This window comes from Perca flavescens, chromosome 12, assembly GCF_004354835.1.
Source record: "Perca flavescens isolate YP-PL-M2 chromosome 12, PFLA_1.0, whole genome shotgun sequence".
NCBI classification, from domain to species: Eukaryota; Metazoa; Chordata; class Actinopteri; order Perciformes; family Percidae; genus Perca; species Perca flavescens.
Window position 1 is genome coordinate 22,599,957 of NC_041342.1, and position 24,533 is coordinate 22,624,489.

Sequence of the window (24,533 nt, forward strand, 5' to 3'; positions counted from 1 at the left end):
TATATGAATGTGGTCAGTAATTACAATTACTGTACCTTTGACTAAAACAAGAAGCACCACTGTAGTGGTTTGCTTGCATGTCCCCAAAATGGTTTGGCCCCAAATGCTAAAACACTGTAAGCAGCGGGTTTATTCTTTGTTTGAATAAATATAAAGCATTGCACTTTAAATCTCTACAGTGACATGTTTTACAAAATTACATTGAATTGATTTTATTCCAGGAAAGTAATAGTTATGTTAGTTTTTGCATAGTCTTGCTTTGCCAGACCTTCCTCCACAAGCGCTGCAAAGGAGGGTCTGGCGAGTCCACACAGAATTCCGGGATGGAAGAAAAATGTGCTCTGGTTTATTGGCATTTCTTTAAACCAATCACAAACATCATGGGTGGCGCCAAGCTCCGCACAGAGCACGCTGCAAAAAGGCCTCAGGAAGGAATTTGTTTTGGTGGAACGTGTACTTTCAAAAGTAGTTTTACACGTGTGAGAGAAACCTCAGGGTGGACAGATAGTCTAGCTAGCTGTCTGGATTTACCCTGCAGAGATCTTTTGTGCAGTTAATCATAGTCCTCATAAATCCACCGGAGTTTAAAACTGAAACACAAAGAATGCGGTAGGAAACAGACATGGTGAAAAGACATGCATCCGCTGGAATTTCCTACGGCACCGGAGCAATCCCGGAAGTGGAACTTTGTGGATATAGACTAGTTTTTGCATAATGAACATTCTTAAATAAAAAGTACAGAACTATTACTGTGCTAGGATATTCAGTCCCATTGAATAGCATAGAATTCATAATAAAATATGAGATTTCTCCAATTTACAGTCAACTGATTTACAATCCCTAACCTTGGCATTATTGTGTCACAAAGGAAAATCCCATATAATCCCCCCAAAAATGTATCATCACATTTAAGAGCACCTAGGGTATTCTTTATAACACTGGTTCTCAAACATGGTACAAGTACCACTGGTGGTACACAAGCTCCCTCTAGTGGTACACGGATGGAATCTCTGATATCATTTAAAAAAGATTTAATTAATAAATTTAAAAACATAATACCATAGAAATACTACATTTCCAATAATAATTTGCACTATTTAGAATGTATTATTGTACATATTACTTAGCTTTTTTAATTATAAATATTACTTCTTTTTAGTGCAAATTATTATTGGAATTGTTGTAGTATTTCTATGCTTGATGGTGTTTTTTGCCCCCAACTGCTCCTTCCAGGCAGCGCTGCAACCACTGCCTTCAAGGCACCTAACCCTAACCTTAACCAGTGCCTCCCAACGGTGCCTTGGGGGCAAAAAACACCGATAAACGTCTTTATTGCACCGTGGGTCGGAGAGAAACGTATTTTCAATTGCTCCGTATGTCCGGCACAGTTGACTTGATAATAATACTTAAATATAAAAAAAAAATAAGTGTTTGTTTAATTGTAATATTTTTACTTACTGCCGCTACTTAAGCAGCTGCAGTGAAGTCTCCACAGCGCCTGCTAGTAGCAAATTATGCAAAACAGTAAGAAAATATGACCCAAGTCGCCTCAAATTTGGATTCAGTTGAAGCGATACAGAGGAAGTACAGCGTGGTTGTGGCTGTCAACAATAAATATTGTAGGGTAAGCGTATGCTACTCTATTTTAATGTGGGCCATGATGGTGGTACTTAGAGAGCCTAATATTTTCTGAAGTGGTACGCGGTGTAAAACGTTTGAGAACCATTGCTTTAAAGGATAAATTGGACAAGAGCAGAACAGAAAATTCTGTTTTGAAAGAAAAATTGTCTTAAGGGAAAACCAATGTTAATATAACTACAAATTGTACCTAGACTAAAGGCAAGAGTTGTGTAAATTGAATTCTAGACATGTATATTACTTTATAAAAAAAAAAAAAACATTTTCTGACCAAATAAGTCAATAGAATGTTTCAACTTGTAGTGCTTTAGTTTTCAACTCCTCTCTTTTACAGTACACCGTAATTATTTATAATGATGCTACATAATACGGAGGGACAGGCTTTCAAATTTAAAATGCCTCTACCATCATATCAAACCTGCTCAAATCATACCATACATACATACATACTAGAAACAGTGAATCGCCTTAAAATAAACCTACAGTTGCACTAAGCCTCAAACATTCTGACTCTTACACTGTTCCTCTTATTTAATCTACCAACATCTAGCTATAAATGAGTGGAATTTATTGTTCAATGGGTTAGTGTCTCACCAAAAACCATCAAAGCACTTAACATACAGAGTGCTGTTTGCACTTACACTCTTGACAGTATGATATGCAATGACATATCATATCTTATCAATTCCTTTTCAAATTTCTGAAAAAAAAAATATGCACATAAAATTTGCTGAGTGTTGTCCAGCCCGCTGGACAATTTGTCTATTGATTTGTAAGCGACAAAACACAAAAAGAGAATTAGGAATTGTAATTGCCAAAATCTTTTGGATTTTTAGGGCACTCTACATGCTAAGTGAGCCAAGTTGGTACACTTTGTGCCTTCCTTTTTGTGCTCCAACAACACGATTTAGAGACAACCCCAAATTCCTTATCAGATCAGATCCTGGGCCAGGTCACGAATGACGGTCAAAGCTCCAAGGTCGAAGCCACAAATGCTCAGTAAACGCCTGTCTTCTGTGTCTGCAATGGCGTGTCCAATGGAAGTCAGCCCACACATCACCAATTTGGAATTGGCCCCGGATTTCTGTTGAGAAAATACACATGATCTTTTTATTTTTATCGTTTTGGTTTTTGGTCTCAAAATGTTACTTTCTTTTTTTTGTTAAAGACATTATTATTAAAAGGGCGAAAATGACAGTTTAATTCAGTAAGTGTTAAACAATTACAGAAAATTGCGCGTCTCCTAGCACTCAACTTTCTAACAACACAATTTTATGAAATAGTAGTAGATAGTCAGACTTGTGAACATTTTTAATCTCCTAGTATTTTTTATATTATTGTTGTTATTACTGCTGACCTGCTGCTAACATATTTCATGTTTTGATATCTTGCCCGTTATCAAATTTAGCTCGCCCTGCATTTCTTGGGTATGTATGAATAATTAATTTGTATTTTAACTATTTCACCTTCTTATTAACCTGTGCTATATTAACGCATCCCTCACGAGTGATGTAGCCTATTTCATCTTTTCATTATTGCTTAATACTGCTTTGCATGGTTGAACGGTGCTAGAAGATGGCTTAGGTCTATGTTGATTGGCTGTGTTCTGATGCTTGCATGGCTTCTTATACTGAACGTGGATACGGTTTGATGTGTAGCTATGCTAATGTTTTGATGCTTCCTGTATCTCTGCATGGCTAACTGAGAAAGCTGTTGTTTTAGTGGTCTGTATGGTGTCTTGTTGACTTTGGTCTGTATAGTTTAACCTGTACTAATGTCTTGCTGCTTCCTGCTGCTCTGGTCTAAAATCATCTGGCCAAAGGACTACAGTTGAAAATTAACCGGCTGGCTAACACTGGCACATTTACAGAAATGTTGATTAATGTGTGTTGTCCTTTATAAATAAAGAATAAGAAATAAACTGTACTTTTCAAATGTCATGTCATTCTGGAAATTGATCAGCATTAATATAAATGTGAAAAGGAACCTCATCCCATTTGTCTGATTAAGTCTGCACCCATCAAATTGCAAATTAATTTTACCTGGTGTTTATGTAAGCCTGTTTTCTAAAACAATCTTTATCCCAGAGGACATAAAATCCACTCCCCAAGCAGACATGTATGAATAAATGTACTTGTCTGTGCTTCTTCAGAGACTCCACTGGGCTGGCAGTGAACGTCCACAATGGGTTGTTGGTCAGAATGATGAACACATCTACAGCTTTCCCATTTTCTGTGGCCCATGTGATGGGAAGGGTGCAGTCTGTGCTGCCACCTGGTATCTGGAACATACAGTATGGTGGAAAGGTCAGAAACAGAACTCCCGATCAAGATATATTCAGTGAAGTCAATATGAACACAATGCTTGTTTGCTATTGGAGTGACCAATATACGTATGTTGTACAATTTGTAACAGAATGTAGTCTGAAATCAGAGATTTCAGTATCCTGAGTGATCAGTAGCTGTAATTCATTTCTTATTCTTTGAAACTGTGACTTACCTTAACCAGTTCAAATGTTGCTTGTGTGAGATTCATGTCCGCAGAGACAGAGCATGGAACCAAAGCTCCTTCAGAGTAGGCCAGCACATGTGTGTCTGCCTCTGTCCTTGCAAAAATCTGTGCCAGCCAAAAGAAAAGCAGGACATCACAATTACCAAAACTCTCTCAGACATATGCGACACACACAATGCTACCAAACAAAATAACTAGACATGCTAAAAGTACTCTCACATTTTACATTTGGCACATCTCTCAGCTAATAACTCCCGGAGGGCCTGTGAGCTAAGATAATCATACTGTTGAAAGAATTTTGTAGGAATCCATAGTATGTGTCAGCAGACCAATTCCTTGACCCAGGCTTCCCTAAAAGATGGGACGGCCTGAGCCCTGATTACAGTTACAGCTGTTCCAACTGGGACAACAGTGTTTCCTCTAGAATTTTTTTTTCAGCAGCGGGGGAAGGGGGTGTTGAACGTCAAAAAGTAACATTACCTGTCAACGGGCTTATCGGCTAACGTAAGCTACTGACCGTTACCTTGAAACCATCCAGCACCGTAGGGTGCCGTTACCTGAAACTGGTGATTTTACGTCACCGCTCATTTTACCCACAGTCTAACGCTGTGTAAAATGAGCGGTGACGTTGAATCAAAACAAAATGCTGAGTGAACATTACTACGTTTTTTCATGTTGGTTTTGAGCGGTATGCACCCACAGTAACCTGGAAAACGGTTTTAAAACAGTAACGTTAATACAGCGTGTCAGAGGAATACAGCGTCTCCTGCAGCGGGGAGTCAGAGGCAGAGGGACCGTCACCTAGGGCTGAAACGATTCCTTGAATAACTCGAATAATTCGATTACAAAAAATCCTCGACGCAAAAGGACTTGCCTCGAAGCTTCGTTAAATCAATGTTACCAACGTTGTATGCTGACGAACAGATCATTATTACTGTCGCACACCAGACGCTGCTCAGTCTGCGGCTGCTGGCGACACATGCTAGAGCGTAAATAGCGTGCGGCTAAGAGAAGAGACAGGCTGGAGAAAGCTACACAAAGTGTCCAAAGTTTCGAATCAGTTCAAACGTATTTAAAACTAAAACTCTGTACAGTATGTCTACTGCAAAATCGAACAATCTTACCACAATAATAGCACGACGTCAGTGCTTCAGCATCTCAACAGAAAACATAACTTAATCCTCCATTCCACGAAGCGGACCCGACAAAAGTAAATAACAGAATCGTATGGACGATGAAACTACACCAAACACAACTACCAAAAACAAAAGACAAGAAAATAGTTAGTGGTGACCACAATTTGATCGAAAGAGCTGACGCGTTGTCTATCCCTTCGGAAAAACAGCCGATTGTTGCGCACCACTTTCTCTCTCTCTCCACGGAGAAACAGCTGATCAACGATCTACTAGCATAAGTGTAACAGAGCTGTTTAGCATTGTAATCAAATATATAAATGAAAATAGGTTTAGTATAACTAATATTTTACATATAGGCCTATATACAGATCAGTCTCAGGTCGAAACTGAAAGTTAATGTATGCCTTAGTTTGAGGTTGATATTATTTGAAAAAAAAAAAATGAATGCACTTAATATGTTTAGTTTTTTTAGATATAATATGGTAAGCAATGTAGGCAATAAAAATGTAGCTTTTTCCGAAAATTTAACCAAACTATTGTTTATTATTGCTCTTCAATAAAACAAAAGTATTTCTTTCTTCTTTTTTTTTTATCCGATTAATCAATGGAATAATCGGTAGAATACTCGATTACTAAAATAAATCGACAGCTGCAGCCCTAACGTCACCGCAGCGTTTGCTAACGTTAGCTTCTTGTCTCATCTGGGGTCTGATAAACCGTAAATTCATCAAATTCAGTGTGCTCGATGCTATTTTCCAATAAACTGTAGCTGTCATATTTCACGGGATCCGCGTGAATGCGGATTTCATGTCGCGGCTTTCGACGCTGTTTGTCACTTTCCAAAAATTGAGTGACAAGTAGTACTCGCCCTGTTTATTTGGTTGCCATGACTTTGCGAGCGATGACGTCCTGTCACTGTTCCAGGAGCTCACCCTAAAGGGGAGAGAGAGCGGATGACAGTTTGCTTGAGTTCAGTAGAGCAGACTCTGCTCTGCTCAGCTCTGCAGAGTCGTGTAATTATGACTTTATGACTTTTCATAAATAGCTGAAGGAGCGGTGGTGCGCCCTACATGTACATAGTGGAAGCCCTGTTGTGCGTCTGCCCTATTTCTGATACCGTGGTGGCAGAAATTTTGCCGTGGCGGGCCGCCATGGCAAAATCAACATAGAGGAAACAATGGACAACAATTGCCCACACACTGTGTAGATATCTAGCCCTAGTATTGTCTTACCATGGTAATAGCTGCAGCGGCGACAGCAGTGCTGATTGACGTCCCTGGGACAATGCTGCTTAGTGATGTGCTCACGTCTACTGCCACTACGAAGCGTTTACCCACAGGCTCCACATTCTGGGGACAGAATCGCAACAGTACGAGAGGTTAAGAGTTAGCTGATGCTGTTGTTTGCGGTCTTCTCTGAAGATCTTTGAGAAGCTTAGAAAATAAAAAGAACCTACCATAAAACTCTTATAAAAGGCAGAGTCCATTGCTTTGAGGATGCTGCTGACTGGTTCCCATTTTGTTTTACCCTGATAGCCTTGGCCTCTTTTGTAGTTTTCAGAAAACAAAAGTATGTTGAAAGGGTGGATCTTTGCCTGTTGATTTCAAGACAGACATAAATAGTTGGACATTTGACTCATGTTTAATTAAAAATACTACCGTAAATCAATTAGCCAGTCCAATGGGTCCTACCTTCGTCAGGGCCGTCTCACTCTGGATTCTGTCACACACAGCTTGTGTTTCTGAACTTCCTGGTTCAAGAATTTTTTTTGATGTCATCTTACCCAAGATCTTTAGCACTGATTGGAGAGGCATTTCCTTTAACAAAGCTCTCCATACCTCCAGAAAAAAAACACATAGCCCTTTATCAGTTGATGAGAACAAAAAATATTTCCAAATGACAAATGCCCTGACAATGCAATGCTGTTTTTCAGCTGATTCTGAAGTGTTTGAAGTCAGAGATTCACACCAGCACAAACCACCCACCACTCACTAGGGTTGGGTAAATATACTGAAATATATTACCTCCGTCGCACCGAAACAGATGTAAAAATATCACACTTTCTCTGTAGTCTACTGTTGGCTAGCTACCGTAAATGTAGGCTACTTTTAAATGCCATATTTTCCCTCTGGGCTCACCAAAACGGACATAAAAGCATATTAACCATCCCGAGCCGAGGAAACCAAGCGCAGTCGATAGATTTGTGCCTTTCCGTTAATATCTAGCACCACAAATCAGCGAGACAACGGACAGAGCTTTCCAACTAGCCCGGCCATTGACGAAGAGGCGGGCTTGGCGTGTTCTTCAACAACAATAACAACTCTGTTTTACCCGGCGGTGGGAAAGGACCGTTGCCAGATGGCGACGCTGGAGAGGCGGCTAGGGCGCAGTACATTTTCCGGGGATCTTGCACTTCCTGCAGAGCGAATGGACCCGTTTCAAAGTAGAGAGAGCACAATGAGAGGTACACGGTTATATATTTGTGGCACTACCTGGGCACTCCGCTGCACCTTTCTAGTAACTTGCGTTGAGTTTCTGTGTTTGATTGTTCTGGTTACTAGGCTAGCTTGTTAGCTTTAGCTCAGGAGCTAAAGGAGCTGCAGCACCCCCTGACCCGACTGCGTTTGCGACCTCTTTACTGTGACTGAAACCACTGAACTTGCTTGTTGCCTTTAGGAGTTGCAGAACAGGCGCTAGAGTAAAAAATAAGTGTAATTAAAAAAAGCTACATTTATTTGCAAAGTAGTGAATGTATAGTGTTAAAAGGTTGTGTAGAAACACACAACAGCTACCTGCCTACTTACAGCTAGCTAAACTTATTTTTTATTTAATATATATATAATTTTTATTGCATTTTACCTCCAAATCCACAAAAAAAAAAAAGATGTGTAGGAAAGGTAGTAGCTACACTTCTTAAGTGCTTTGATATCTTGAGAGTTGTCAATGCAGACAGCTTACAACACATAAGCGACTGTGGAATCAGTATGTCTTGTTTATGAATCTTATTATGTAGGCCTCTTCGACACCATCTGAGAGAGTTTTCTCCTATGCAGGACATGCCATAAATAAGGAGAGGTGTCGTATCTTGCCAGAGAAGGTAAATATGGTCATTTTTCTGCAAAAGAACTGCTAAAGTTTGAAGCTGGTTTTACTAGCATACCAACTCAACATTTATTTTGTTGTTACTTGTTAACAGTGTAACTGTTATTTATTGTTAAATTATTGTAGTTGTGTGTTAGGTGACTCAGGTTTACTTATTATATATTTAAGTACTTTAAAACGTTAATATATTGTTACATTTAAATAATTTTCAATTAAAAAAAAAACTTTATAAAGAGCCTTTCTTTGATATAATCTTTCAAGAATCGGTATCGTTTTAGAAGTACCGGTTCGACATGGGAATTGTAAAAATCCAAACGGTAACCAACCCTACCACTCACCTGCTTAGACTTCAGATGGTCTGTCAGCAGCTGTTCCCTCTCCAGTTTGTGTTCCTCTATTAAATTGATGACCTCCGTTTCATCACAACTGTGCTTGACCTTCTCCACCACTTCAAGATACGAAAGCACTTTGACAACCTCTTCTGAGTTCTCTTTGTCAGAGTAAGCAAGCTGGACTTCTTTCCATCCTTTTGTTACATATTTGCAGATCAAGGCAATTGCTGAAAACACAAATGACCATTACAGTCTTACTCAAGTGGTCTTTTTTCATCTTAGTCATGACATAAGGTAAAAACGTACATGATACAGATTGTTAGTTAGGACAGGTTTACAAATGTACGGGGTCAGGAAAGATATAACAAATCTTACAACAAAAATCAAGATCATGCTTTGCTGCTGGTATTTACATTTTGTCATTCATTTAACTTGGACATTTGTGAGCCAGTAGCATGTAGTGTCTTCTGTCCTTGTTGTTAAGTGTCTATGTTACCACTGTTTCTCTTTTCTATTGGAGTTTTTCTGTTTATCATGACTTTTAAGGCATTTTCCCTCCTCTCACCATTACATGATTTTGTAGCATTTACAACACTCGGTGAAATCTTACCAATGATGACCGTAAGATCTTTATTAAAGCTCACACATACTGCTTATTGGTGTTCAGCTTAGCAAACTTTCTACATTTTAGTTGTGTTGCCTGTAAATAGCCATAAGTATGGGTCTGTGTTAACTCACCTTCATTAGCTGGTTTAGTGTGTGAGAGCCTAAGCAGGTCCTGGTGTGACCATCCCTCTCTCTGTTTACACTTGGTCACAGCCGCAGCCAGACTCATGGCATCTTGCTCATTGTACCAGTCAGACACTGCTCTCCTCAGGGCACGTCCCCAAATACCACACTTCATCCCCTCTTTCAGTTCCTTCTTGTTATTTATGAAAGAAAACAGGTGGGCAGGGTCCTGACAAACTTCCTTCAGGGCTTTAAATGCTGCCTGTCTGGTCTTTAGCTCCGAGTGTTGGGAGCACAAAGCCAAGGCAAAAAAGGAGGGACCGAGTTGGACAGCTCTCCCATTCTGAGTGAACCTTTTTATCTCCTCCACCACCTCGGCACCTCGGCTCTCCTGCAGCAGGGACAGCAGAGCTCCGGCGTTCTCCATGCTGACATGCCCCTCCTCTCTTGCAGTGTACAAGTCTCCCTCCGAGCCATAGCAGAGGAAGCGGCACAGTCTGGCCTTGTCACTGACCTCCCAGGGACAGCCATCACCAGTTGAGTTCAGGGTGTGGTTGCTCGGAGTACTTCCCGAAGGCTCCATTGTAAAACTACAGAAAGCCTGAAACAGAAAGTGGAGAAAGGGAATTCTTCTACCAACTTTTATTTTAATTTGCCACAGTGACTGGCTAAGACTTAATTTAAGAACCCTTTTATGGTTAGCACACTTCAGATCAAACTGACACAGATCAAAATAATCATTGGACTACATGTACCAACCACAGCTCAGATTTAAGAGAATGATGCCAGAGTAAATTTCCATTCATGATACGTGTGTGAAGACGAAAGCAACACTGCAACTTCGCAAAGACGCAACCTCAGTAAACTGCTGTAGAGATCAATAGCCAACCAGAGAGACTCAATTAATACAAGATAACGTTAACTTCGCTAGCAACACTACTCATTGCCTCAATGCACTGACAGAAATAACTTAAAGACGATTAGAAGACATGATACACATCAGACAGATACAAGCCACACTGATCCGTTAATAGAGGATGCTAGAAAACCCTGCTAACTAGCTAGCCTGTCAACATAAGCTAACGTTAGCCGTTCCCTGAAGAGGAGGGCAGTCTGGGCAATGCGAAGATAGTTAATGGTTAACCCAAGTAGCTTAGCCCATCAAAATGTTACATATACATGGTAAATATATATATAACGTTAGCTAGTTACGCAGCAAAAATACCCAACCTACCCCTAACGCTTCTCAGCTACTAATGTTAATGTTAGCATCCCGGTCCCCTCTAACTCAGATATCAACTCCCACAGCTTTTTCCCAACGGAAAGCTAGGCGAAGCTTGATGCAGCTCGCCTGGGAAGCTGGTTAACGTTACCTAGGTACGAAAACCTGAACTAACAACTGTGTAGTATTATTCACTGCAAATATACGATGTTTGCTAATAAACCTATCGGTCTACAAATTCATGATATGTAGCTACATGAACTTACCACAAAATATGTGCGGAGTGGTAAAGTTTTTCTTTGATTTAGCAAGATGCAAACTAAAGAGGCCTCCCCTCTGACCGACAAGTGAGTAATCGGGGGCGGTACCGCGATGGAAGCTGGGATACCGACTACCATCTCTCTCTCTCTCACACACACACACACACACACACACACACACACACACACACACACACACACACACACACACACACACACACACACACACACACACACACACACACACACTATTTGGTACCTTGGAACTTCCTCTTTGAACTCCTATCTCAATCTCCTCTTGATGCTGCCAGTTTTTGAACCACTATTTCTATAATCAAATTAGAAAAGACCCAGGTAGGCTATGGGACATGGAAGGAGGCACAAGTTGAAATAAAAGAAAAGAAAACATATTCACAAACCATACTGTTTTCCTATTCTCTTTACAAGACATTGCTGTTTAATGGCAGAGTGACTGAAGGCTTTTAGACACCTGAACTCTGGAGCTTATTTTAGATGTGATTTCAAAAAAACTGAAATATAAATCACAAATTATTATTTTTTCTCATTATTGCAGACAACCTGTATAACTTACGTTTCTGCAAATATTGAGAACACAGCTCAAACTTATTATGTACATATGTAAGTTTTCCCAGTCACCACTGGGTGGCAGTAACACACCAACTGCAAGAACACAGGATGCATTGTTACTGTAAGACACCATTGAAGGCACAGTTAGTCTTTTTGTTCAATTTATGAATTTTGCAAAGTTGTATGACTTTACCACAAAATGGAACCAAAATAGAAATGTCTCATGATGCCCACCTGGCAAAACCATTCAAATTTCAAGAGCAAAATCACAAAATGCATAAGAGTCCTGCAGCCATGTGCATTTGTTTGAAACAATGTATGAACAACAACTTGTATGAAACCATAAATATTAAGGTTTACATCCAATACATTGTCTGTCACAGCCAGATGCACCACAGAGTTAAAAACCACAGTTTAAACTAATACACCACCGTTTGTTGAAATAGGGCTTATCACCCTCTACCCTGGTTGTAGATAGGTGGGCCAATGCATTTTTTGTCTCAGTGAAAGTAATTAGGTTGTTTTGTTGGCTCACTTTTACTCACAACATGCTAACTGGCAACATAGGATTCCATTCACTACGCTAAGCTAACTAGCGCTGCCGGTGTTGCACCGGACTAAAACAATGCATGTACAAAAATTGCGTTGGCCCACCTATCTACAGTTAGGGGAGACCGTGATAAGCCCTATTCAACAAACAGTGGGGTATCCCTTTAACCTTTGGTGATGTCCAGTGTTCACTGTGCACCAGATGGCACTGCCTGCAGGGTGTTGTGTCCATTGCACTGGCACAGCGTTCATGCTTGTCAGACAGTTAAGTTGACATTTTGAGGAAAGGGGAAGTGCCTGCTCAGTGTCTGTGCAACCCTTTACACCACCGACATGCATGACGTCAGTCCTTGTGCACGAGATAGACCTCACACTGCAAACTGATTGGTTTTGAACTATGGTTTTGAATCATGCAGCATTAGATATCCAGTGCTTCGTATCTTCAAGGCCTTTCTGTTCTTCCTGAGGCTTCTTTGCTTGCATCAAACAGGACTTTGCATTGCTCAAATTGAATTAAACATGGGAAGGAGTCATTCTCCAACACACTGTAGATTTTCCTCTGTGCCACAACAAAATATGGTGGACTTGGTTGCTGGAGACTCTGGATGATGATCTCTCTTGTGTAGAAATCTAAGTTTACCTGCAAAGATATGTAAAAAAACAAAACAAAAAAACAGCTACAATAACTGAACATGCTGTTTGAATGTAGACATTTACTGTGCAGCCACCTGCATCATTACGTTGGTCGGAAAATAACTATTTAAAATGTTGGTGGCTGCGGTTGATGTACAGTAAATGATACAGGTCAGTGTCTTTTTTTAGGACTTTAACTTGAACCGTTTTCTAGAAAATTGCACTTCTTGTCATTGTGCAAAAACACATTGAATACTTATGTGTAAACTAAATTATGTTTTTCTTATGCTATGTTTATATTTGGGTTTGAGCACATTGGGCTGCACATTCAGTTCTCCCTTTATTATTTGGTCACCTCATAGAGTTTGTTTTTACCTGTTTGAGAGACTCAGCCCTGATGAACTCTAAATGTTTGCTCCTCTCTTTGTTAGCCACTCTGGACTGTCAGAGGTTTTAAACTCTTGACAGGCAAGCTAGAAGTCCAGATTTTCCTCACAGAACTCTGATTTCAGAAAGTCCTGGAATGTTATTTGTCCACATTTTACACAAGGGAACATAACTTCATTAGAAAGAAAACAGAAACCAACCGTGATATTAGTTTTATGTTGCTTGAAAGCGGATGAAAATTACATTTCTGGGAAAGGAGTGTCTCAAGAGATTCTCCCAATAAGCTTGTTTCATTTGTTTTCTGTCTGCAGAAGGAGGAAGAGGAAGGTTTTTGTGATGTCTTCACGTTTGAAAGAAAACATTAGACAGCACAATATTAGTACGCAGTATGATTCAATTAAAAAAAACACCTGTTGATTTTCCTCCATTGTAATGAACTCTGGATTAAGTTATTCTGGATTTCCATGTGTTATGTCTACAAGAGAGGACAACAATATCAAGAAAGTCTGACTGTCCAGGTCCATAAAACAACGAGAGTTCAAAATAAGCCTCATTGCAAATGAGACATATTGTTATTTTCTATTGTTATTGTCTTACATTCTCTTTGTGTCCTGGAGGTCCAGAGATGTGAATGATAATTTGACGTTATCTCTCAGCATGCATGATGCCACTGAATCCTCAGAAGATTTTTCCTTAGATTCCAGTTAGATTTTCAACCTCACAGCTTCCTCACTGGATCCTGACTGCCTCTTCTCACTGATGAGGGTCAAAGTTAGAGTGGAATCCGACTGTGATGTCAAGAACTACAGGTGTCAGCGTCTTGCTAGCTTTAACCTCTGTTGACATACAGCGTGATTGTCATGTAATCAGAAGAAGCCACATTAAAAGTGTGTCAAAGCTTGTGCTCTTTCTTAATATTTATTTATAGAAGAAAACTTTGCTGTGTATCACAACCCACATCACAGTTAAATGCATTATATAGTCTCTACATGAATTAGTCCGCCATTCAAGTCAGTGCTATTCTTACAGGTCAAGTGGTCAAGTTTCTTTTAGCAGTTTATCTTTTTATATGCAGTTCCTTCTGTGTGTCTTACTTTCACAGCTTCTGGATTACCTCCTCTCCACAATCATTGTTGGTTCTTCATATTTTGACTTTATTTTAATTTTAACTTCTTTAAAATGCTGTTATACTTCCTGCATGTGAATGAGATACTGCAAAGACCACACAAAACAAACAAATAAATGGAGTAGAGGAGATACAATGCACTATTTGAGGCTGACATGGACATTGGACATTGTACTTGCATAATAACAATAAAGTTCTTAAATCTCTTGCCACTGACACAAGGACTTGATAAGCATGAATTAGCATGTGGTTTGCAGGATGAGACTGGGCTTTGTCGAACAGGAAGTAGCCATCAAAGAGAAAACCTGCAGCTTCATACATACATCCAAAAGTTAGCTGTAACATTTTTATAACCTACATGCTGTACTTTGAATGGGAGAAAAATAAATCAGCTGAATGGAATTATGTAGTGCAGAATATAGTTGCTAACCCCATGTTTTTATCAACACACAGTGGCTGTTCTAAATATTGTTTTATTTCATCATAGGTAACGTGAAATCCAAAATGTTCCCACACACCAGACTATTAACGACGTTGGCGCATCTTCCAACTCCGGGCAGCCTCTCTCCAAGGGGGTAAGCTTCGCTTCAGAACTCGAGCCATCTATGGCGCCATTTTGTTGCTAACTGGCCATCACCTCCTGTTAGCATTCCGCTGACCGCCATTTTTTTTTTTACGTCACTTGACTGCGAATAACTTTACATCTGAAGCGTTTAAAGACTCTATTTGTCCGTTGTTTAGTTCCAAAAAAACACAACAATGTATAAAAGGCTCCATTACCTTGTACCTCACGTTATGGCTCCGTAGCAGACGTTTTTGTAAAAATAGGCTAACGATTGTGTCATAACCAAGTGACTTACTGTCGCATAGTAGAGGAATTACCGTATAGTACAGGAGAAGCTCGCAGGCAGTTTTGACTTACATGAAATGTTTAGGTTTAATTACTAATGTTAACTAGCATGTTAGTGATCAATAATTAGCCTGTGCCCATGTTATCTCCTTACATACACCTACAGTCTCCGTATCTGTAAGATTGGGAATGATTGAGATTTCTCTTGGCACAGCTACCAGAAGACTTACAACTTTCAGACACGTTGCTCACGTCACATTCTCTCAGTTGGAGGCTGCGCAGTAAAGTTGGCCATCACCGGAAAAGTGCTTCTAATAGCCTTCACTGGTCTTCGTCCAGAACAACGGGGTCTATTGGTCCATTATATACTGTCTATGCCTCTCTCCCACTTGACATTTCTGCATGTGACGTGACGTGACCTGCAGCAGCAGCAGCAGCACCCCACTCCACTTGAGGAGCGGTCGGCTCGGTGTCTCTCAAAATCTGACGAAAATCTTTTAAACTGACCTTTGTCGATCTGAAATGAAGACAGATTCAGCAACTGCATGGCCTATTTCTTGCTTAAAACGTTTTCAGAAACACGTTTCGGTGAACTATTTTAGTACAATATGAGATCGTATTCTGAACAAGGGGGTAAGCTTCGCTTCATTTTGTTTAGCAGATATATTACAATTATTTTTTGTGCTTTTTTTCTTTCTTGGAATTTCTATGGAAGCCTATTACTGTCACAAAAAAATCAACAACTTACATATATATACAGTATATACTTATTGCGTTTTCCCTCATAATTATGCAAAACAATCTCATAATTATGAAATGATAATACTAATTACAGTAAGATATCATAGACCTCATTCATTTACTATCTAATAATTGCAATGTATCTCATATCATCTCATCATATTTATGACATATTATCTCAAGATTATAAGAAATTCTCTCATAATTCTCTTCTCAATCATGAGTCATAATAATCACAAAAGAAATGTAGTAATATATTTAAAAAATTGACGGCCGTAACATTCAAGCCATTGCAAATTAGTTGCTACATAGCTAATTACTGTAAGACTATCAGTTCCACACAACTGTCTCTGTATTTCTCAGTATGTTCTGAAGATTGTGTCGTCTGGTGACTTTCCTGTGCAGAAGCTCGAGTGAAGATAATTACAGTACCTCTTCTGAAGAGTCCATCATGTTTTTTAATCCTCCGTGTCCTCCTTGGCTACAAGCAACTGCATGGAGGAGGGGTGGGGGAACGTGCGTGATCACGTAAGGCTTATACCATGTGGATGTGCCTACAGTTTTGTTGTCATTACTTAGAATTCCTCATGGGGGGCGCCCAGATAGCTCAGGTGATAGAGCGGGCGCCCATATATAGAGGTTTACTCCTCCACGCAGTGGGCCTGGGTTTGACTCCGACCTGCGGCCCTTTGCTGCATGTCATTCCCCCTCTCTCTGCCCTTTCATGTCTTCAGCTGTCCTATCGAATAAAGGCCTAAAAATGCCCAAAAAATAATCTTAAAAAAAAATACTACACACTACAGTTTTAAGGTCAGTGCTGAGGAAGTAGTGTAAACACAGACAAAACAGAGAACCAAATCAGAATATCTAAGTCTGCTATTGTGTGAGTAATAAACCATTACTTACATAAAATCAGTGTAATCACACCTATTCAGGCCACAGGGGACCAGAATATGCAACACTGTTACTGATTGATGTACAAATAAAACTCATAGTGGGTCAGCATGATCTTTGATCATCATCACCTTCATCAATTTAAAGCAACACCAAAGCACTTTTCCTCTTCGGTCCCCCTACAGGTTGGAAGCAGAATTGTCCATTACCGCTGTCATTCGAACTACAGATCTGCTACCTGATCTGGCAAACTTGCATAGTGCGGTTATAGCCGATTGAAGGCCGCAAAGCAAATACAGAAGTGCCGTTCACCCTGTTTGGTGTTGCTTTAAGCTTTTATAGCCTGCGTTACTCTCACAAATGATTCTGTACATTTTGCAGCATATACAACTGTGTTGTTCTAAATTAACAAATTATATAACCCCTCTATACTGTAGATATAAATAGTATTACTAGATTTGCATTATAGGCTTTGACCATTGTCACTGAGGTTTGCTTTTGATCACGTTAGTTTTACATAATACAGCTCTGGCAGCCAAAACCAAGGTTGAAAATAGTTTTACAGCCTTTCATTTGCAATTCACAGCAGGGCAGCTAGGCTCGGTGGTTAACGGTTGGATGTATCATTGGGTTTAACATGTTAAAATGAATGTTAACATGCATGGTCAAGTACGTTTTTAGCCTGTTTCTGGGCTTCTCTCACAGTCTGAACACCTATAGATCATGCAGACTGGAGACTCTTTGTGTGTCCTGGTTGTTTTCTTGTCTTCCAATTGATGCATGCTGGGATAGATTGGATAGCTTTATAACCTAATTCTAACCCTGAATTTTACAATTAATCAAATCAAAAATACCTCTCATTACTCATCAACTAATTTTTAGCATGTAATGGTAAATATATCTGATATATTTAATGTTTTGGCAAAACCTGTGCTCACAGATGAGGTTAACTGACCTCTGGTAAGCTTAACACTTAACACACTTGAGTATTCTGTTTGTAGTCTGCCCAGCTTTCAGCTCAGAAAATGAAAACATGTAAATTAACTTCTGTTTTTTAGTCATGTTAGTAGCGTGGCTCTTTTCAGCCAGATGTCCGTTACCTTCCGTTTTGTTTGAGTTGGAATTTTAATCTCTGGTCGATTTATGAGGACTAAAGCTAACTGCTCCTCAGATCTCTGCAGGGTAAATTGAGACAGCTAGCTAGATTATCTGTCCAAGCTGAGTTTTCTGTTGCACGACTAAAACAACTTTTACACATACAAACACATGTTCCACCAAAACAAGTTTCTTCCCGAGGCTATTATGCAACGGCACTGCGTCTTTTCCCGGTGCTTAGCGCAGCTCATGGCAATTGTGATTGGTTTAAAGAAATGCCAACAAACAAGAGCACGTTTTTCTCCCATCCCGAAATGCTGTGTGGACTAACCAGACTGCGGAGGAGGGTCTGGCAAAGTGGGACTAATATTGGTCAGTCCACCACTTTGGTCCAGACTGAAATATCTCAACAGCTACTGGATGGATTGCCATGAAATTAAATTCATGTTCCCCAGAGGATAAATCCCCTAACTTTTCCTTTAGCACCACGAGCAGGTTGACATTTAATGCTTTTAATTAAATATTTTGACACCATTGAAATTTGGTACAGACATTCTTTTGTGGGATGAATATAATAACTTTTATTAAATTCTTAATGTTTCATCTAGCACTACAATCAGGTCAAAATGTAGAGTTTCAGCTCTACTTTGTGTTTAGTGCTAATCAGCAAATGTTAGCATAAAATCACGTTTAACTGAGAACATAGTAAACATTATATCCAGTAGGTAACTTGAAGGGGGATGAGGGGCAAATGCTATCCCCCTTGTTAGCAAAATGACCATGAGAGACTCTTGCAGAGGGGTCACACCAGCAGTTAATCGGGCCACGGGCGTAAAGTGGAGGTGCCCCTTCCCTACTTCCTACCGCCCTATTTCTAGCGCCCTTTCTCTTACCACATCCGTTTTTAAACTTCATTTTGATCTCAAACACACACCTGCAAAGTTTCGTGCCTGCCCCTGCATGGTTGTGACACTAATCTGACAGACAGACAGACAGAAACATAAACACCGAGCAAAGTACTCAAATCCTTATCTGTGGTAGTGCCCGCTACAGTAGTTTAACTTAGTTAAAGGAACACGCCGACTTATTGGAAATTTAGCTTATTCACCGTAACCCCCAGAGTTAGACAAGTCCATACATATCCTTCTCATCTCTGTGCGTGCTGTAATGCTGTCTGACGGCTCCAGCGGCATCAGGCCAGCACAGAACATGCAGGTGAATGGTTCCAGTAATCCTACTGCTCCAAATAAGTGACAAAATAACGCCAACATGTTCCTATTTACATGTTGTGATTTATAGAGTCACAGCGTGTACAAAAAACAACGTAACATGAGACACAGCCATCTTCTAACTGTAAACAAACCGGGAACTATATTCTCAGGCGGAAGAATATAGTACTTGGGCGGAGTGATATGCTCGCAGCAAGCCTGTCTGAGAATATAGATCCCGGTTTGTTTACTGTTAGAAGATGGCTGTGTCTCATGTTACGTTGTTTTTTGTACACACTGTGACTATACAAATCACAACATGTAAATAGCAACATGTTGGCGTTATTTTGTCACTTTTGTCACAATTGGGAGCAGTAGGCTAGTTGGAACCACTTACCTGCAGGATCTGTGCTGGGCTAAGCTAATGCTGGAACCGTCAGGCAGTGTTACAGCATGTACGGAGATGAGAAGGGTATGTATCGACTTCGGCGTGTTCCTTTAAATTATGAAATTGCCTACTGATTATATTTGATAAATGTCAGCATGTAAGCATTGTCATTTTGACAATACAGTCTTCTATTTGTCTAATTTTTACGTTCACAAGAGCAGAGGATATTAATGATCACGTGAATCGCTCTCATGTTTCTGCAGCAGCGGTGAGCACATAGCCTATGACGGAATTAGTTTTTCGACTTTGTCCGTCAAGGGAGAAAGTCTAATGCAACCACTGATAGGGTTAGTATATTACCTTTGCCTAAATAGTGACCTTTTCTAAAATACAGCTGGTTTTGTGGTGTTGGCAATTCTAATATGATGCCTGCAGTGTGCTATAGAAGCATCAAATGAGGCGCGTCAATTATTGCTTTCAGTGCATTTGTGCCTTCATCAGAGTGAGAAATTCCAGGTGTGGCGTGTGAGCGTGTGAACTGGTTGAAATGCATGTGTCTCAGGCACCTTTCATTACATGTAAACCCAAAGTGCTTTACATTAAAAACAGCATACACATTAAAACAAAGCATGAATAGAAATATGAATGCAATAAACATAACAGGATAATCCAATATTTGTGGATCCAACTGTTCTGTTGTTTGTTCCTTCAGATACATTTAGTAAACAAAGTATACCCGATGTCTTCAAATGCTTAAATTGATTCTGTTTTAATTTTTATATTAAGTTTTTTGGGTTATACCACTGGTGGAATTTTTTTAACCTCATGTTTGACTGAAGCTGATTTTTATCTGGCTGAAAATTTCCACATTGGAACATTTTCACCTGAAACAAAGCCTCCTTTTTTTTTTTTTTTTTTAACTGGTTGAGCAACATCACACAGTAATTCAGTGACCTATAGCCCATATGGTTCCAAAATGATGACTTCTGTCTCATGACATATGGTCTCAATGACTGAGCGGCATCTATAGTGGATAGTGGATATCATCAAAGTTTTACATATTATTTTATAGATACAGTGTGAACATCCTGCCTCTCAGATGTGACCTAATTTTTGGTCTTTTATAGCTTCTCATGGTCATATGACCAATCATAGGATCATCCCGTTACTAATAAACAGAGCATTGCAAAAAAGGAAATGATGATTAGTCAGGCAGTGGTCGATCTGTATCAGTTTAACACCTCAGCTGCATTTGAATGAAAAAAAAAACAGCTAATGACCTATATAGGAAATAAAATGGATGTTCTCATCCTGCTGAAAGCCCTTTTGGCAAAACATGAAATAACTGACAATTTGATGTCTATTACTCTCTAAAAGCACAAAAGCCTTTCAGAGGTATTATTACTTGTACGTTCACCTGCCTCAGGATAGCATGTGAGATTAAAAGAGGATGTGGTTTAGCAGTTGTGTCTGAACACTTCTCCTTGATTTTTGTAACCTTCAACAGAGTGATACTTTGTGGGTTCTCCCTCCTAAACTTCCTTTGTGGTGATTATTTTGTTTCACTTTTAAAACTTCCTGCTTTTAAGAACAATTGGTGATGTGTCATTGCTATACTTATAAATGAAAGACTGAATAAGATCACTAATTACAACAAAGTGTGAATTTCAAATCAATAGGGTTTTGGGTTGAGATGAGATCACCAATTACAACAAAGTGTGAATTTCAACTGGTTGACATGAGATCACTAATCACAATCTAATTACAAAAGTGTGAATTTCATCCAAAAAGGTTTTTGCAAAGTTTTTCCAAAGACAGAAACTATATAGTGACGACTATATTTTAAAATAAAAGTACTTTTTCCACGCCAAGATGGGTGGCAAGCAGAGTAAACCACACGTCCCAGGGGGACCAATAGTGGATATTATGACGGAAAAGGAAAGGGGAAAGGGGAAAAAAGGAGAGTAAAAGTAATCTTGTATTTTATCTGTTTTTATATGTTTAACTGTTTTTAACTGCTCTTTAATGTTTCATTTCTTATACTGCACTGTAACTTTTATTTTTTTGTATCGTTTTTATGTAAAGCACTTTGAATTGCCATGTTGCCTCAATTTGCTATATAAATAAAGCTGCCTTGCCTTGCCTTGAATGGTTAAACAAAGGCTGAACGAATTGTAGAATGTGCTTGAAACCAAGAGCATCAAAGACCAATGACGTATCTGTTGTAGATACGTAGGTGGGAGCATTAAGCAACAGCCTATCTCACTGCGGTCCTAGTTGTTAACCCTTTAAACCTCACTGATCCGCATTACAATCTTATGCTGTGCAGCCAGACACAGTTTAAACCCACATAACTTTATTTTAGATACTAGTGGTAACCTCAAAGTACCCAAAGCCCCAATTGTGTGAGACAGAATTTGGGGCAAATCTGCAAGAATTAATGTACAAGATATATTAAACATTTAAATTTACTGGACTAGTGTTTCACTCATTGTAAAAAACTTTTTTGTAGTTTTGATGAGGAGCAGAGACAAGCTGATAACAAAATAGTGTCAGACAATGTGAAAAAAGATTATTTTTCCAACCTTAAGAGCGGGAACTGTATGCTAAGGGTTAACGTAATGATTCAGCTTTTTGGGAAATATGCTTATTCTTGCTGAGAGTTTGATGAGAAGATTGATACCACTCTCAACACTAAATATGGGTGGTGTGGCCAATGCAGCCATTTGTTTTGGTCTGAGCTAGTATTTCAGTGCGTCCACTAGTGGTTCTGAATGTCTTATATAGAACCTTTAAACAAATGAGATTTAACGTGTTAATTTTTGAGCATTAAAGATGCTGGTAGGTGGAATTATTAACCTTTGGACAGAGCCAAGCTAGCTACCATCATCTTTATGCTAAACTAAGCTAAACAGCTATAGCTTCATATTGACAGTAAAGACATGAAAGTGGTATCAAACTTCTAATCTAACTCAGGCAAATAAGCATGTTTCCCAAAATATCAAACTATTCCCAAGTTTGGAATCTATAAACATAACGAGGACACAGTTTCAGACATGTGAAGTTCTGTACACTGTTTAGTATTGCAGAGAGCATGAGGAATAATTCTGATATCTGTGCTGCAAACAGGCAGTAAATATTCTTACTATGAGTAAATATATGAATGAAAAATGAATGAATGAATTGGTGACTTCACGGCTTCTTAACGTGATGTTTATCTAAAATGGGAACCTGACCTTGTTTCTGTTTACCTGATAACAGATTTTAGTCATTGTGGCACTGTATGTTTAAAATAATTTGTTGTAAGCAGATTCCAAAGCAAATATATAGTTTTTATTATGTACAATTCTACCTTAATATTTACATTTTCACAAACTGTGGAAAACAACAAAACACATAGCTTATTACAAATTATTATAATTGTAACATATCAGTTATGTCAGTGTGACAGCACTGACGTCAGAATGTGCATAAAATTACACATCTAGATAGCATCTATTGCTTTTGTGAGACAACAATGAACTTAAGATGGTGTGCAAATGTAGATACCCGCTCATGCACTTGCATCTTGGGTGGAGGGTGTTGCATGTACCACATACACTTCCTGGCGCCCCACACAGAAAGTCCCTAGCATTTTCAATACATAATTGTCGCATCTCTGGGAAATTTTTTGCTTTACAATGGTTATCACAGCATTTGCTAATGTACAACTGTAGCCATTTTTGGCCTTGACCCATCCTTTTCCATTATACCAGCTGTTTGTAAACAAACTCTCTTCAGCTTTTTTAGGACAGAGCTGACTTCTCTTCTCTAAAACTGTCATATGTGGCTGTGGCCAACTCCAAAGCATGTCTTCTCCAACTCAGAAGGAAGGCATGAATGTGTTGAAAATAGGTGCTTTCGGTGTGAAAGAATCCCCACCAGTGCTCCCAGGACAAGCAAACACATACACCACAGCTTCTCTCAGGTAGTCCAGCATTGGGCTCTGTTTCACAGTGCAGCTTCTAAAAAAACACAATCTCTCAGGTATCTGTTTTATTTACATCTTCGCCGATTCTGACGTAGAGTCCAGTAGAGCCAGATAGATGTCAGACCTGAGGAATCGTGGGTAAGAGTCCCTCTCCATTAGCCCGTAGACGATCCTCCGGGCATCGTCAAAACACTCTGTGGTGGTCGTCTTCATGTTCCGCCTGATCAGCTCTCTGGTCTTGTGATCAATGTTGATCTGGAAGGAAAGAAAAAATAATGCAGATGGTAAAAAAAGTAGCAGCAGGGGTGATATTGCAAAAAGAACTGTAAATCTGTCTGCATTATAAACAAAGCTGTGCTTACCTCTCTCGGAGCCTCAGCTTGAATGTAGCGTTTAAAGATCTTTTTGGCCCTGGAGGACATCCTGAAGGAAGACTTGATCTTCTTAAAGTCCTCACAGACCAGCCAAAACTCAATGTTTTCATCACTAAACTCTGACTTCAAGAAGGCATGGAATATCTTTATGCCATCTAAACAGATATAAAAAATTAGCCGTTAGCCAGCGTTGAGGAAGAATACTGACAATGAAATTTGACTATGGGACTACGTATTGATTAACTTACATTTGGATGATAGAAGTCTCTCTAGTGAATGGGACCACTGGGACATCTCCTCGAAACAAAGCCTGCAAAACAGGAGTGCACTGTCACTCACATGTCCAACAAATATGCCAACAGTTTAGATGTTTAGTTTCCAATGGAAAGGTTTTCTTTACTTACCCCTCAGTGTTCTCGACTTGAGATGATCTACACTGCAGCCGAGACTTCAGGTTTCCTCTTCTGGTCAACCCAAACACAAACCAACAATGGTTATTTTACTAACGTGGTCTTAATACTAAAAAGGTTGATCATCAGCATCAGTTATGATAAAATATTTACCTCTTCTTGTTATTAGTGTCCATGGTGAGTTGCTGCAGCTCCCTTGGTGGTGATGCGACTAGACTCGGCATGGCAACAATGCTTTGTACGGAGGTGATGTACGTTGGGCTGCTCTTTGAGAGTTGTGAGATCTGCGACTGCCACTGAGTCTGTTTGATGAATTTGCTCAGTGTCAACTTATATATCTACAGCACATGTCTGAAATGAGGTTGGTTAGTAGCGTCACAACATCATGCT

General features: G+C 39.5%; 2 protein-coding genes across 3 annotated transcripts; both read right to left on the minus strand.

The window, feature by feature from the left end:
* Window positions 1-1,267: 1,267 nt before the first annotated feature.
* Window positions 1,268-11,061, minus strand: ro60 (Ro60, Y RNA binding protein). 2 transcript variants are annotated; one of them, XM_028593019.1, is made up of 9 exons: window positions 10,937-11,061; window positions 9,458-10,049; window positions 8,726-8,946; window positions 6,977-7,123; window positions 6,742-6,879; window positions 6,518-6,634; window positions 4,138-4,254; window positions 3,773-3,919; window positions 1,268-2,722 (listed from the first exon to the last, which is right to left on the minus strand). In XM_028593019.1, the coding sequence occupies exons 2-9, from the start codon at window positions 10,029-10,031 to the stop codon at window positions 2,570-2,572; spliced, it is 1,614 nt and encodes a 537-aa protein (XP_028448820.1). In that variant the 5' UTR covers window positions 10,032-10,049; window positions 10,937-11,061; the 3' UTR covers window positions 1,268-2,569. The 2 variants fall into 2 exon arrangements, with proteins under 2 accessions (XP_028448820.1, XP_028448821.1); XM_028593020.1 differs by lacking the exon at window positions 10,937-11,061 and adding an exon at window positions 10,683-10,790.
* Window positions 11,062-22,714: 11,653 nt separating this feature from the next.
* rgs13a (regulator of G protein signaling 13a) lies at window positions 22,715-24,493 on the minus strand. Its single transcript, XM_028593454.1, has 5 exons — window positions 24,297-24,493; window positions 24,138-24,197; window positions 23,982-24,043; window positions 23,722-23,888; window positions 22,715-23,614 (listed from the first exon to the last, which is right to left on the minus strand). Exons 1-5 carry the CDS (start codon window positions 24,365-24,367, stop codon window positions 23,429-23,431), a joined length of 546 nt encoding a protein of 181 aa, XP_028449255.1. The 5' UTR covers window positions 24,368-24,493; the 3' UTR covers window positions 22,715-23,428.
* Window positions 24,494-24,533: the final 40 nt, after the last annotated feature.

Excerpts from the sequence above, each read along its gene's own strand:
- ro60 (XM_028593019.1), bottom strand. The coding sequence starts at position 10,031 with ATGGAGCCTTCGGGAAGTACTCCGAGCAACCACACCCTGAACTCAACT. Across the intron at positions 6,880-6,976 it reads GTGAGACGGCCCTGACGAAG|GCAAAGATCCACCCTTTCAA; the intron begins GTAGGACCCATT and ends TGAAATCAACAG. Across the intron at positions 6,635-6,741 it reads CCTTTTATAAGAGTTTTATG|AATGTGGAGCCTGTGGGTAA; the intron begins GTAGGTTCTTTT and ends TTCTGTCCCCAG.
- rgs13a (XM_028593454.1), bottom strand. The coding sequence starts at position 24,367 with ATGCCGAGTCTAGTCGCATCACCACCAAGGGAGCTGCAGCAACTCACC. Across the intron at positions 24,198-24,296 it reads GACACTAATAACAAGAAGAG|AAGAGGAAACCTGAAGTCTC; the intron begins GTAAATATTTTA and ends TGGGTTGACCAG. Across the intron at positions 23,889-23,981 it reads GAGACTTCTATCATCCAAAT|ATGGCATAAAGATATTCCAT; the intron begins GTAAGTTAATCA and ends ATATCTGTTTAG.